The 15,610-nt window shown below is 38.7% G+C and overlaps 1 protein-coding gene across 1 annotated transcript in view; it reads left to right on the forward strand.

Moving 5' to 3' along the window:
- The first annotated feature begins 222 nt into the window (after nt 1-222).
- MED14 (mediator complex subunit 14) overlaps nt 223-15,610 on the forward strand; it is a 34,338-nt gene continuing 18,950 nt past the window's right edge. The window contains exons 1-12 of the mRNA XM_056495058.1: nt 223-572; nt 1,901-1,927; nt 5,929-6,034; nt 6,636-6,809; nt 7,222-7,351; nt 9,027-9,155; nt 9,523-9,630; nt 10,453-10,585; nt 11,089-11,239; nt 13,887-13,998; nt 14,567-14,692; nt 15,456-15,534. Of these exons, the coding sequence (XP_056351033.1) occupies nt 397-572; nt 1,901-1,927; nt 5,929-6,034; nt 6,636-6,809; nt 7,222-7,351; nt 9,027-9,155; nt 9,523-9,630; nt 10,453-10,585; nt 11,089-11,239; nt 13,887-13,998; nt 14,567-14,692; nt 15,456-15,534 (1,451 nt within the window). The 5' untranslated portion in view covers nt 223-396. The remainder of the gene's footprint in view (nt 573-1,900; nt 1,928-5,928; nt 6,035-6,635; nt 6,810-7,221; nt 7,352-9,026; nt 9,156-9,522; nt 9,631-10,452; nt 10,586-11,088; nt 11,240-13,886; nt 13,999-14,566; nt 14,693-15,455; nt 15,535-15,610) is intronic.

Raw genomic sequence — 15,610 nt, forward strand, 5'->3', positions numbered from 1 at the left:
TGACCCATGCCGGGATCCAGCGGTCCCGTGGCACAATGGCAGCGCCATCGCCGTGTCTCGAGTGTGTCCCTGCCTGTGTCCATGTGTCCCGCGTCCCGCCTGTGTCCCCAGCTCCCCCCTCTGTCCCGTGCCCCTGCCCGCCCGTGTCCCCGGCCCCGCTGTCCCGCCCCGCCCGCGCTTCCCGGAAAGGTTCCCGGTTCGCTTCCGGTTCCGTGCCCCATCATGGCGGCGGCCCCTGCGCCCGGCGGGCTCTGAGCGCTGCGGAGCCGCCCCGCTCCCGCCGCCCCTTCCCCGCTCCGTCCGTGCGGGGCGAGCCGGGCGCGGTGCCGGCGCCGCCGGGAGCCGTTCCCGGGCTGCCGCGCGGCTCCTGCCCGGGGCCGAGGCGCCGCCGCCGCCATGGCGCCGGTGCAGCTGGAGAGCGCCCAGCTGGTGCCGGCCGGCCCCGCGTCAGCCCCGGCCCCGCCGGCCCCCGGCGCCGTGACAGCCGCCGCCAGCCCCGGCTACCGCCTCAGCACCCTCATCGAGTTCCTCCTGCACCGCACCTACGCCGAGCTCACCGTGCTGGCCGACCTGTGAGTGCCGCGGATCGCTCCGCGCCCGGCTGGCCGTGCCGCCTCGCAGCATCCCGGGAGGATGCGGAGGCCTCGCCGGGGATCTGTCCCGGAGCTCATCCGGGGCTGGAGTGGGGGGAGGTGGTCGCACTTTCCCATTCATAAAATGGTTTGGATTGGAAGGGGCTATAGAGATCACCCAGTTCCAACACTCTGCCGTGGGCAGGGACACCTTTTCCTCGGCCAGGTTGCTCAGATTCCCATCCAACCTGGCCTTAAACACTTCCAGGGATTGGGCATCCACAGCTTGTCTGGGAAACCTGTGCCAGTGCCTCACCAGCCGCACAGGGAAATACTTTTTCCTGATATCTAACCTAAACTTACTCTTTTTCCATTTGAACCCATTCCCCGTTGTCCTACTCTTGTAATACCCTTGTCCATTCTCCCACCTGGGGAGGTGCCTCTGCAGGCAGGTTGATCTCTGCATCAGGCTGTGCCGGGGCACAGCAAAAGCTCCTGAGTGATCTGCCCTAAACAGAGAAAATGACTGTGAGAACTGAGAGCAGCTGCAGATTGGCTGCTTAAATGCCAAGTTACTGCCAAAAAACCCCAACTGTAGTACTGGTATTAAAATATGTGAAATTGGAATGTCTGAAACTGAGATATTTTCAGATGCTGCAACTTCTTGACTTACCTCTGTAGTATTTAAAATACCATTTGATTGTTTTTGAGAAATAAGTTATTTACATTTACTTAATAATCTGCTGTGCTGATGTTGTTGCGTTTGAGGTGGCAAAACAAAGGGATGTTTTTGGGCCAAGAAAATCTTTTCTGAAAGCTTTTGGACTCAGAATAAACCTGTTTCCCTCTTTTTTAACTGTAGAGGTTCTTGTAGGGAAGCTGTGTGTTTCAAGAAGTGACATACAGAACAAATGGGAAAAGATAGGTACAGCAGTTGTACAATACCATGTCTGGTAAGGGTGCAAACAGAAGTTTGCCTGACATGAGTTAAAGAATATTCAAACTCTGGAAGAGACAAGGAATTTTAGAGTTTTAGTTTGCTTTGAAAAAACTTCAAAAATACTAGTCAGGAAGTGCTTCCTGTATGTTTATGGCTTATGTAGAGTGATTGATCTCAGCAGCCTTCATCAAACTTTTCAGTTAATTTGGCCAGTTCCAGTTTGCCTGGTACAGAGTAGTGACAGGTGACCCATGGTACTATTTTTTATATACTTTGTACTTGTGTAGAAGTTCCTGTAAATGAAGGTGGCTAACAAAATTTCTATTTGTCTGGATGTAATAGAACAATATATAATGCATCTTTTTTTCCCCCCTTTTCTTTCATATAGATTACCAAGAAAGACTGATATGGAAAGGTGAGTTATGATAAGATAATCTGTAATACATGTTAAAATATAGAACTTGTTTAGGATGCTGATATTAGTAAAATATTGTTCAAATAAAATCTTTTTCACCTAATTTTAGATTTTATGCAAGAAATTAAGCTTTGTCTATCTTGCTGTTCCTACACAGTTTCAAGATTTTTCTTAGCATTAGCAAAAATATTGGGTTTTGTTGGTGTTTGGATTTATAGTTTTTTGGGCTTTTTTGTTGTTGTTGTAGTAGGTGAGCTCTGTTAAGGGTGTTTTTCTCTTCATGAATCTTGAAGCAGTGAATTGATAGTAAAGCTGACATGAAAGATAACTGGAGAATTTAAATAGATTCTAGTTAGTGTGATAAAGAAATGTTTTGTCCAGGAGAAACAGTTCAACAGTGACAACAAGGTAAAAACCTCTATTTGAATTTTTCCATGTTACCTGGTCTTTCTTATAATGAACACAATTTTCTGCTCCTGTTCTATGTGGTTTTGAAGTGTGAAAATTATTAGAGAGCAAGTGTGAGGGACCACTACCCTGCTGAGATGAAAAAGATCCATTTACTTTTCTGTTTCTCTCAATAAATGAAACATGTCAAAATATTGTTCCCTTCATTTGTGTTGACATATTAATTGATCTATATTTCTTTAGAGAGATATAGGAGCTATGATATTCCTAAGAATCTTAATAAAGAATTCTGTGGACCAGGGTGATCATTAATTGTTATCTGAAACCTTCCAAAACTCTCCACATAACTTGTGGAATTAATCCCATTTTTATGGAATCATGAAATGATTACTTGTATCCCTTTTCCTTCTGCATAGTATTTTATTAAGAGAAACAATGTGGCTTTTGATTTGGTTGAGTTTGGATTTTTAATTATCACAGTATTTACTAAAGAAATTACTTCCCACTTGGGTCATGAGCTGTCTTGTACTCATGGGCAGGCTTTTCCCATCTAGATATTTAGCTAGATATTTAGTAAAATTGGATTCTACTCTGTTGGGCACATGGGTGTGGGGCAACTACTTAAACCCTGATGGATTAGAGAAAAGAAAATGAGGCAGCCTTCAATGTATGAAGAATGTCCTACAACTGAAATTGTCTTGAAATTAAGTATTCACAACCTTGTTAGCTTTGACTTACAACTCCTCTTGGTGAAGTAGATTTCCAGCTCTTAGAGGAGCTCATCTGTAGGAATGTGGCTTAATTATCCATATTTTCTCTACCTTTGAGACTGCAATGGACTCAGTAGTTGGGCTTCAAGCTCTGTTTCTTGGATCTAGAACCTGGTGACGTGGCATATATACTTTGGTGAAGATGTGATGGTGTTATCCTCTAATAAAGTTCACATAAAATATAAGTTCTGTACTGCAATGCCTATTTGAAAGATGTTAGGATAAGAAAAAAGATGAGAAATTATCCATCATAGTATAATATAATGCTTTTTGGGGGGGTAATTTTTTAGTTATCAATTGTAGGAATAAATACTCTTATAAGAAAGTGGTTGTAAAAAAATGTTAGTAGTGAGAAAATTAATAGTGCTGAGTTATGGAGGAAATCCAGGGGCTTTCTTCTTGGTCATGGAGACTGGATTTTGCTTAGTATCATTATCTTATTCTGGGTAACTTCCCTCTTTGACCACATCACTGTGTTTCCTTGTTTTCCTCACATCTAGCTAGTTTTTCACTGCACTTCTGAAAAATGTCTGGTTCCATCCTCTCTAAAATTCCCCTTTAGATTCTTGAAGATGTCAGTAGGATCTTGCCAGAGCCTTTTCTTCCTAAGCAGGAGCAAATTCAGCTTCCTCAGCCCATCCTTGTATTCCACGTGTTTCCTGCAAATGTAAATCTATCTTCTGATCTCCCCTTGATCACGGAGCAATTCATCCTGTAGAAGGCAATTTGTTGATCAGGGGTGGTTTGCCCTTGGCAAATTTCTAATGGTTGTTTCCAGGCTCATTTCATGCCTGGTATTTTTCAGGACATAGCTTAGAGAAAGATTTGTTCTATGAAACTTTTTCTTAACTGATCTTAGGCCAAGTAAGCTATAGGTCCCAAGATCCTCATTTACCTACTTCAAGAAGGACATGGTGTTTGCCTTTTTGCTACATCAAGACCTTTGATCACTGTGGGTTTTGGAAATGATAGAGAGCAACTTTTTTGTTTCTTGTTTTGTAAATAAACTCTTTCCTGAAGTTTCATCTTCCTTGAATATTTGTTTTTAGGTAGCCCAGCATAAGGTCATATACCTATAATGAAAGACAATGCAGCAAATTTGAAGGTCTTTATGTTTTATTAGAGAAGTAGATTTCCAATGTAGTCATTCAGGGATGATAGTGGTGGTTCTGGAAGCAGGGTTCTGTCAAATCAAAGTAACAGTCTTCTCTAACTTCATTTAAGTGGTATTAATGGAACACTTACTGGAATACTGTATCTAGATTTGTCAGTCATTTTCATTATTAAATTGTTGGGCTTTTTGGGGGCTGGTTTTTAAAATTTATTTTCAATCACAAAACATCAGTTTGAATTTTTCCTGCTATCATTTTCCTTTCACCATAGATCCTTGACATAACTACTGTATTTTAGCAGCTTCTATGTGGAGTCTGTCTGAGAGATTGCTGGCTTTCTAAAGTCTCCCTGTAGTCATCTTTCAAATCTCATAAAGTTTTCTTGAATCTTTCAAAATTCTCAACATCTTATTTTTGTAGTGTGGTTACTGTTAGAGCAGTGTGTACATATAGCAGCTTGTCCACCACTTAAAATCTTAATACCAGGCTGAATGCCATTCCAAAACATCTGCTCTAGAACACAGAGAAGTTACTGGCTTAGTGCCCAGGTTCTTGGATGAGGTTCACAGTATGTAATGGAAGAAACAGGACCAGATGGTATTAGCTGTGCTTCTGGCCTTACATGTTCATCTGCTACAAGCAGATTATACTTTACTTGCACAAAATAGTTAACCTCATTACAGCAGCACTCTCAGCAGAATCAGGCTCTTTTTGTGTCATAAGTTTGTGTTTTACGGGTTGGGATTAGGAGATGCAGCTTCTGTTTGGTAGAGGGCAATATCTTAAGCAATAATTAATGTTCATTTTTGAAAGTAATGCTTCTGTTACTTTAGAAAACCATATCAGGAAAACAGCTCCAAACTAAGTAGAAAACCATAGTGAAATTAGTAAATTGAAAGGCAGGAAAACCTCTATAAACTGTTGATGAAATGGTATTTCAGTGTATGGTATTACAGATCTACACTGTAGATCTTTGTGTCTCGTCTGATGCATCTGCAATGTAGATATCTAATAAAGAATGAAAATCTGCCTGTGCCCCTATTGAATTCTCTTTTACAAAAAATAGCTCTGAAGGCATGCAGTCATTTTGACTATCTTGTACAAAAATGGTGGGAGGAATATTGAGAGTAAGTTCTTATCTCAATTTCTTTACAAGGCAGGAATGGAAAGCAGAGTTAAAGGAGGGGGTTTTTGTGTTCTTCCCCGCCACCATCCTATTTCTTTATTGCAACGTAGTGTCTGAAGATATTATAAAAGTGATAGAATGATATTTTGTTTAGTATCTTATTTATTCATTTATTTATAGTGAATATAAGTGTATTGTTACTGTCAGGTCCTGTAATCCTTGGGTATGTTGCCTACTTTAAACTTAATCTTAAGCCTTGGGGAAATCCTATAAAATGTGTAAAGATAATTTAGTTGAGCTCACTATGGAATTGTTTCTCTTACAGTCAGTGATTAATTCCTGTGAATATGCTTTTTTCCCCCCAGACAGTCACGATTTATTAGAATGTGTGTTAGGTATTTACAACAGTGACTTTTTTCCCCTCATGCCCTTAATCAGACAAGCCACAGTACTGTGGCTGCATTAACACAATTAGAAATTGTCATTACAGCTCTTTTTTTTTTCTTTTAATTGGCACAAATAGATTGCAGCTTTATTATATATCTGAGCAATGGCTTAATGTACTTTTTTTTTTTTTTCCTTCAGAAAAATAGAGATAGTGCAGTTTGCAAGTCGCACTCGTCAGCTCTTTGTTCGTTTGCTAGCCTTGGTCAAGTGGGCTAACAATGCTGGGAAGGTGGAAAAGTGTGCGGTAAGTTAGAGACAGAGTCTGGCAAGAAACAGTCTCTGAGGGATATGGGATATTGCTGCACCCTGATTTCTTTTTACTACAGAAATTTTTTTTAAAAAATAATGTTTAGAATTACATAATCTTGTTTTTTAACAGTTTGTGTTCCCAAAAGCTCATCAATGGCATAAAATGAAAGGCTTGTCTGCACATAGTTTCAGGAACCATTTGGGTTAAGATAACAGGGCAGGGAAGGTGGTGATCTAAGTGTGTTAGTTCTTATTATCACTTTCATCCTGATCTTGGATAAATAAGAATAAAGTCCAGAATGTTGCAGAAAAACAAGTCCCTACTGATTACAAACAAGTATGGTTGCATTCCAGTAGCAATCAGCAGATAAAGAGCTGTGAGGCTGTGCAGATCCCCCACAGCATCAGGAATGGCATGTGGGTTTTAAGTGTCCTTGCATGTGAATGTAGGAAGTGGCCAGAATATTCATTCTTTCTTTGTTTTGTAAATGCAGTTACTTGAACTGGAAGTGAAGGATAAACTGAATATAAAGGGGCATTGATTTCTGCATTTTTTTGACTTGCCTTTTTTTTTTTAAACTTCTTGTCCTTTGCAGATGATATCAAGTTTCTTAGATCAGCAAGCCATCCTGTTTGTGGACACTGCTGATCGTCTGGCATCGCTGGCTCGAGATGCTTTGGTTCATGCTCGGCTGCCCAGCTTTGCCATCCCGTATGCAATTGATGTTCTGACAACTGGATCCTACCCTCGGCTGCCCACCTGCATTAGGGTAAATACCCCTGGGGTGTGTGGGAATCCCCTGTATGGCATCAATTGCACGGCAATCAAACTAATTGTCTGTCTGCAGATGGAACTGTAGCTCAATACAGGCCTAGTGCCAAGTCTCTGCAGTGTCAGTTTCTCATGCAGAGCACTTCCTGAACAAGTTACATTTTCCCAGTAAAGCACTCCCTCCATTTATTTAGTTCTGCCAAATTTGGTGATTTTATTCAGTGGTCAGTCTTGGGTAAAATGTAATCAGCTAGAAAGCAAATCTGAGTGCAAGATATAAAACTTCATTGGGCAATGGCCTGTAGTATTTATATTTTCAGACTTCTGGTCTGGTTGGTTTTCACAATTGCTGCTATCAATCTGCGATATCTGTTTGAGATACATAGACTTGTTCGTGTTTATTGTAACAGGATAAAATAATCCCTCCTGACCCAATAACAAAGAGTGAGAAGCAAACCACACTTCATCAGCTAAACCAGATCCTTCGCCACCGACTCGTGACTACAGATCTCCCTCCACAGCTGGCAAATCTTACAGTTGGTAAGAACTGGAATTCCTTTTGAAGGATACATCATTGCAGGGTGATATAAAAATGTTATTTCAATGCTAAAGTAAAGCTAAATGATACCTTAATTGAAACCATTAAGAATGCTTCATCTATTAAGAATGGGATCCTGTCTCTGACATCAAAATATGTGGGTTTTTTCCCTGTTTGAAAAATGAGAGCACTGATAAAACTGGTGAAATATTTATTTTCAAGAAGAAATCCCGTGCAGGTAATGCCAAAAAGTTTTAGACATTGTCTTGCTCTTTCAGCAAATGTTTTGTAAAACAGTCTTTGGGCTACTTAATTTAGTTTTAAAATCAGTTAAACTGTTAAGTCGTTCTGCAGAAACTCTTTGAACTTGAGTTAAAACAAATCTCTCTGTGTTGCTTTTTTAAGCTGTTTTGATATTCATGTTCAGGCACAGAATTTGTTGATATTTATGCATGCCTGTTGTTCAGTGGCTCACCACAGTACCAGAGCTCTTAAACTATTTTGAGATCTCTGTTTTTATTTAGCCCAAGCAGTGGTAAACAGTAAGACAACCTCTAATACAGGAAGGATGGCTATAAACTGGACTGGGTTATTGCAGATTCAAAAGAATAGTCCATGCTTTTAACCAAGTCAAGGTTAGCCATTTGTAAACCATTCCCCACAGACCTAGATCAAAGATGTTTCTGAAAAATCTAGTTTTCTGTAGTCCCTGTATGAGTGCTTGCAGTATTAGCATTAGAGATATTTTTGTCTAATGGAAGTGTATATGAATGATATATGGATAATATGGATAATATGTCTGAGTTCTTGAGAGTTTTCAACTAGCTAAACATTTCAATGACTATTATTTTCTCTTTTGGAGTTTGGTTTGTTATAAGAGCATGTCTGGGGTACTCTTGAAAATAAACTTCCAGAGTTAAATTTTGTCAGGAATATTTCTAAATGTCTTTGGTTGTAAAGGTATATAACATAGTTTGTTAAATGATTGAGAAGGTTGACCTGCATGTCAGAGTAAGGACTTGTACTTACTTGTTTGCTCTGCCTCTCATTCTTTTTATGACCTTGCTTGCATAGTTTTAAAGTCCTTGCTCCAATTTGTGAAACACATAGCAGTGTTCACAGGTGTGAGGATGTACATGTCAATTAGATTAGATAAATAATATGCATAAGCTTTTCTTGTTGTGTATATATAAATTCTGCAAAAGATTATCTCCCTCACATGACAATGGATTTATGAGATTCTAATATTAAATAAATGCTTTGCAGTGAGATGTGTTTTCAGGGCTGGATTTCATTCTCAGCCTGGGCTGAGATCCATGTTCTGAATGTCGTTTGAATATTGCTGAAAGCTTTCATTGTTAATAGTAGCAAAGAATAGGAATATTTCAGCCAGATGTTTTGTTTGTCAGGCTGATAGTCAGTGTTACAGAAGCATAAGTGTTAACAAGTTACCAGATTTAACAAGTTAACTTCAGGACAGTTTGTACATCTTTCTGTGCTGCTTATTGACATTGGGTCTGTTGCAGACTGTAAAATGTTCACAGTTGCATGGAAACATAACCAACAGAGCAGAAATGATAGGGAAGTAATCCATTATCAGTGCCAGGAGCTATCACACTATTATTTTTTAGGCATTTTAGGAGACTGAGTAAAATAAAGCACTCTTTTCTTCCTTAGCCAATGGCCGTGTGAAGTTCCGAGTTGAGGGTGAGTTTGAGGCCACCTTGACAGTGATGGGTGATGACCCTGACATCCCCTGGCGCCTTCTCAAGCTGGAAATTTTGGTTGAAGACAAGGAAACTGGTGGTAAAGAAAAAAATTAAACCTTTAAAAAAAATGAAACCTTTACACTTTAGTTTCTGACACTGTATAAGTCTTGTTTGTGCTCGGTTTTCTGCATATCACCACTTAAGGGAATGAAGTTATATGTACTTGTCCTGTTTTGACCTTGCTTTATAGGCTTTTAATACCTTAACAAAGCTGTACAGTGACAGTGTAGTAAAATGACTGACATTTCCAGAGTAAACCAAGAATGTTGTTTTGTTATAAAACCTGGTATGGAAATTGCTTGGTACAGTTGTACTTTTTTTATTTTTAATTTATCAATTTACTGAATTATTTTAAGGATCTACTTTCCTGATAGCTAATGTGATTTATTTTTCATTTGCTGAAGATGGTCGAGCCTTGGTTCACAGCATGCAGATCAACTTCATCCATCAGCTGGTCCAGTCCCGGCTGTTTGCTGATGAAAAGCCCCTTCAGGACATGTACAACTGCTTGCGTATCCTTCTGACAGGGGCTTCTGAATTAGGTGTTTAATGTAGCCCTGCTCATAGTAGCTGGAAGTCAGGAAAGATGGTTTCCCTGCTAAGCTTGGGGGAAATGTCTGGACATAAAGTTATAGTGGCCTTGAAGTAAAATGTTGGCCTTGAAAGCAATAATTCTCAGGTGGCTGCATGTCAAATTTAATTCTACACACTAAATTAGCAAAGGTAAAGGTGAGATATTCAAGGCAGCAGGTTGTGTGGTAAGTCCATGTAACAGCTAATTTTAGAGATGAAATACAGAGCTGACTTGGAAGTTCTGGGAGCTGGCAGTTCTTGCTACCAAGAACTGCAGCAAAGTGCAGTTCATGGGAGTGTTTTAACTCCATTGTATCTGTGTGAATAATGAGAGAAGATTGCTTGACAATGTTAAATGGATTTCAGTGAAGCTCTTTCTGCCAAGAGAGTCATGTATTTTTTTAGGGTGACCGTGGGAGATGGGGTTAGTGGTAACTATAGGGTGACTGAAATTTCTTTGCTAGTAATCATCTTTTCAGTACAAGATGATGACAACTAGAAATCTGTAAAACATGGCTGTGACTCTTTTCTAACAGCTTGTCCTAGTTTAGAGTTTAGAAAACTACAAAAAAAAAAAAAACCTTTGAGAAATATTTGGTGTTGTTTATATGTCTTTATCTCTGGATTAGTACATCAGTGTGTTTTCAGACATCATCTTGTGTGACTTAGATGACAGAAGGATTTATGTAGTATACAGAAACAGGTTTATGTAGTGTACAGATTTCCTGGGCATCTTATATTTTCTTAGCTCCATGCATTAGATTCCTTCTGCCTGGCTCTTCAGCTGGAAGTCTTGCATTCACAAACACTAATGCTGATCCGAGAGCGCTGGGGTGACCTTGTGCAAGTGGAGCGGTACCATGCAGGGAAGTGTCTCTCACTCTCTGTTTGGAAGTAAGTTCATTTCAAAAGGCCTGTTAACAAACAATAAATGAAATAACAGGAGGGATTATATTTACCAAGCTTGAACCAGGATTTTCAGAATTGTGCTTTCTTTTTGATGTGAGACTCCTAAATTCTTGTAATTAAGTATCTACATGTGTTGTGTGATTTGCAAAGAAGTAAGGGTTGCACATTAATGTACAGATATCTAAAAACTGATTAGATCTCTGTCAGAGTCCTACTGTATTTATTGCTTGACTTGCACTAGATAAAATTTTAAAAGCAATCCGAGTACAATTCTGATTGTGTTAAACTTGCAGTCATCTAAAATTCTTTGTGTAGTTACACTTTACCAACAGTTCTGCTTTAAAATGTTGTCGAAAACAAATGCCTTTCTCAGTTCAGCTGACACAATGTTGTTTTTAGCCAGAACACACAGAATCAAGGTTTAGCTACTCAAAAACATATTTTCTGTTCTGGCAGTTGCATGGTTTAATTATTCTATTTATTTTAAGTCAACAGGTACTTGGCAGGAAAACAGGGACTGCGTCTGTCCATAAGGTCACTATAAAAATTGATGAAACTGATGTTTCAAAACCCTTACAAATATCTCATGAACCTCCACTGCCAGTCTGTGATTCCAAGCTGATGGAAAGAGCCATGAAGGTAAAGGTTTGCTTTCCTGGAGGCATCTAATTTTGTGAATCAAAAACTCAAGTGCTTTACACTGTCAGTTTGTTCCACTTTGATTCTATTTAAAGAGCTGTTTCTAAGATTTCTAGTAAGTAGTTGCTGTAGGTTCTGTAGTGTTTATGTGAGGACCTCAAATTGTTGTTAAAAATTATTGGCCTTGGCTTAATTTTAAAAAATTGCACCTACTTCACTGTGCATTATACCACTTGTGAGATGGAATGCTGAGGCTGGGAGGAAACAATAGCAACATACCAGTTATTATTAGAGTTTGGCTTGAAACACTTTATAGAGAGACAGTTCTTCCCTTTCCTGTCTTGGAGCTTCTCTGAAAATCCGCTTCCCCTTGTCACTGGAGTTGGCTATCTAGCAGTGCTATCCAGTTTAGAAAATCTTATATTATGATTTGGGAATTATGGATATAATTCCCTAATAATAATAATAATAATAATAATAATAATAATAATAATAATAATAATAAATTATTATTATTTCCATGTATTATGGAAATCTTTTGCCAAAGAGCTCATGTGGTTTGTTTGTTACAAGTGTTAGGTGAGGCTTAGTTTTACATTATCACTAACCAGATTGTATCACGTAGGCTATTTGAATGTTCAAATTCCTGTATTTTAAATGTGGGATTGTTGCAATGATCCAAAATCAGTAATTGCAGTCAACTACCTACTTGGATTGTGCTTCACTGGGGATAATTCTAGATCTTGGTAAAAGATATTTAAGAAAAACTTCATTCTGGATATTATAATAAATCCACTGTAAGTACCTTAGCAAATGTAGCTGTGATATATCAGAATGTCTGTATGTCAATATTTCTTTCAGTGTTTGGGTTTAGGAGAGTTAGTATATTGGAGTGAATGGTGTAGTCTTCACACTTTCAGTGCAGTTTTTCTGCAGGGAAAAGTTCCCCAGCTCAGATCTTTTGCTTTCTCACAGAACTTTCTGCTGATGATAGCCTCCACCTCCTGTACATACTTTGCATTTCAGCCTCTTGACCCATCATGTTTTCAGTGCTGACAGACAAGTCTGTATAGTGAATGTCAAGAGTTACCAAGGTTTCACCTGCAGAGGGATGTGGGAAATGTAGTAAAGCATGGTAGCCTTCTACTCCACTTCTGGAGTAGGAATTCTACTGTTAGTGTCGTAAATATATACTACATTTACTTCTTTAATAGCCTAAATTAGCATATTTAGGCTACTAAATATAGAGTTGATTTAGTGAAGGTGCTGTATTCATGTGTAAATTCAAGGAAATACTCTTTATCTACAGCATCTGCTGAGGATCTTCTGGAGCTGACACAGTCTAAGCTCGCTGAATCAGGTTTGCAGCCTGTAGATTAAGATATGAGGCTACTTTAAATTTGAGATGTATCAAAGTTAATGCTGTCCCCCTTTATGAGGACTTGCTCTGAGCTTGAAAAATTATCAGCTGTGGTAAATACAGTGCTGTTGTAGTGTTTGAATAATGATCTCAGCTGTAATGACGTGGATGGCACACTGGGTTTCTGTTTGTTCAAGATACTGTATAAAACAGTGGCACAAACAAACATGTTTGTCTGAGCAAGTTGTTCTGCATTAACCTACTGAAAATTGGATGAAGCTATAGAACATGTAGTCACTTAGTGAGGAAGATTTAACCCATTGCAGGTGCTGAGGTGAAATGATGTGGATGGATAAAGACTTGATTTTTAAGGCCTTGTCTTGGAAAGCTTGTCTTTAGTGGAAGGTCATTCTGGTATGCAAAAGGTTGCACTGAATATAGAATAATTCTATATCATGTATGAACCTCTTCTGCATTTATCTCTTATGCTAGAATGAAATTTGAGTTTAATTCAGCTTGAACAGTTTTCAAAGCAATGTGAGGTTACCTAGAAAAAAGGTTTTGTGGTAATCTGGAGCTTTGCTTATGCAAAATATGTAAACAGCGTGACTGGAATGTGAATGAATGTGAATGCAAATGCTTTAATTTAGATTGTATAAGTAAGTTACAGTGAATATAAGTGGTGGCATGAGCTTCAGCACTGGCAGTGCAACAGAATGTTGGTGCAAGCCCCTAGATGCTTCTGGGTTCAATAGGGCTGGCCATATTCAATGTCTGTTACTGCATTGTTGCCCTGTTAACAGGACTTAAACTTTTTGGATTTCATGTTACAGCTGCATGTGTGTTTGTGTAGAGGCAATCATATCCTAATGAAGTGTTGCTTTGGGGTGTTTTGTGGTTGGGGTCTTTTTTCTTGAGCTTAAGCTAGTTACCAATGGCTGAGGAAAAAAAAGCTAAGCTGAAAATGGACTAACCTTGATCCAGAACAAGTATGTCTGCACAGGGAGTGGTAACAGCATAATTTGTGAAGTGTATTTTACATCATCCTCTAATCTTAGCTCAAAACTCCTCCCACTGCCTGCTGCACAGACAAAATCTCAAAAATGGTAGCTTGTTGTATTTTATAGTGCTCCAGATACTCAGGTTAATAGTCAATGTGGCTCGCCACAGTTCTAAGCAAATTGTTTCTGAAGTGATTGTTTCATTAAGTACCTTTGTTTCACTATGCTACTACAGAAAGTCTAGACATCAAATATGAGCTTACTCAAGTATTTTTCTTTTTTACAGATTGACCACCTATCAATAGAAAAACTCCTAATAGACAGTGTCCATGCAAGATCTCATCAGAAACTCCAGGAGCTGAAAGCCATTCTCAAGACCTACAATGTTAATGACAATTGTATGTGTTTTCTGCTGAAGTTTTTCTAGTTCATTTCTATTTGTGTTTAGGGATAGTTTCGTTTTCTCTTGATGTTTCTTGTTTTTATTAATTTAAGTTTTGAAAAGTTAAGAGAAACTTGTTCAAATTAACAAAACTTAGGTTTGAATTATTCTGCATTGATAATTGTAAAATACCCATACATCTAAATGCAGTGTAATAAATGAAGCTGGTGCAGCATTGTAGTCTGGCTTGAAGGGTTGAAATTTACCTACTGTAAAACTTGTTTATATTCAGAATTGAAAGCAAATCTTTCACTGATTTGAACTAGTTTTGGATGAGACTTTCCTTAAACTGCTGTTGAAATTGAGGATTAATAATCTTCAAATTTGGTCTGCCTTTTCTCATTGGTTTGTCACTGTTTTCACAGGAAAATTCTAATATTCAGATTCCTCTCTATGTCAACACTATAATAATGTGCAAGTGAAATTTGTTTCTTTAAAAGCATACAGTTTGTTTTATTATAATTGACTAAGTTTTAATACAAGCTTGAATTTTGAGTGAAATTATTAACACCATGTTTGTTTAGCCTTCATTGAGACGGCTCTCCCAACTCTTGTAATTCCGATTTTGGAACCATGTGGTCGATCAGAGTGCCTGCATGTATTTGTTGATCTCCACTCTGGAATGTTCCAGCTGATGCTGTATGGTGTTGGTAAGTAGGCACAAAACCAGGAGGTATTTCTTATCTTGCAAGAATCCTGCACTATGAGGTAATTGTGTGGGAACAATTCTGTCAGATCTGCAAAGTTTTGTGAGCAAATGAACCCAACACTTGGGTTGTCATCTAGGTATTGGAGTTTGAGGAATAGAAAAGAGGATCTTAGTGTTTAAGTGTCACAGTTCAGTTAAGATTATTTTAAAAGGACAACAGAGTAATTATTGTTGGGGGTCAATGCAATGCATATTCTTTATGACTCATGATTCTTGTCTTGTGCTGTGTCATTTCACTTGGACCTGAGTGAGAATTGTATTATGTGACCTTATGCATTTTGAGTTAAGAAAAGTTTGAGTTTTCTTAAGAAAAGAAAGGAAGTTCTTTTATTTGGTTAATAACATCCTGCTGTGGTCTCACAAGCATTATGGATCATCTGTTGCTACAAGGGACAACAAATACAAGTTGCAGCAGAAGTTTCATCTCAATATGAGAAAGTAATTCTTTGCCGAGAAATGAAATAATCCTTAGAAGAACCCCCTGAGAGTTTTGTGGAGTCTGCATCACTGGGAAATGTTCAAGATGCAGTTAGATAATCTCATCTGTGTTCCCTTTAGCACAGAAGGATTGACCAGGTCCCCTTTGAAGCCTGAACTTGGGCTGTTATATGATTATGAGATTAATTAGATGGGACACTTTCATTGAAAGTTTGAAGTCTAGTTTGAAGGTGCTAAGACCATTCACCCACCTGTTGTTCTTGCAGATCAGCAGACACTTGATGATGTAGAGAAGTCTGTTAATGATGATATGAAGCGAATCATTCCTTGGCTTCAGCAGCTCAAGTAAGTGACTTGAACATTTCACTTAGTTTGCATGGATGAATCACCACATCTGTATTCTGAATGAGGACACTTGCAT

Source organism: Oenanthe melanoleuca, chromosome 1 (genome assembly GCF_029582105.1).
Source record: "Oenanthe melanoleuca isolate GR-GAL-2019-014 chromosome 1, OMel1.0, whole genome shotgun sequence".
NCBI classification, from domain to species: Eukaryota; Metazoa; Chordata; class Aves; order Passeriformes; family Muscicapidae; genus Oenanthe; species Oenanthe melanoleuca.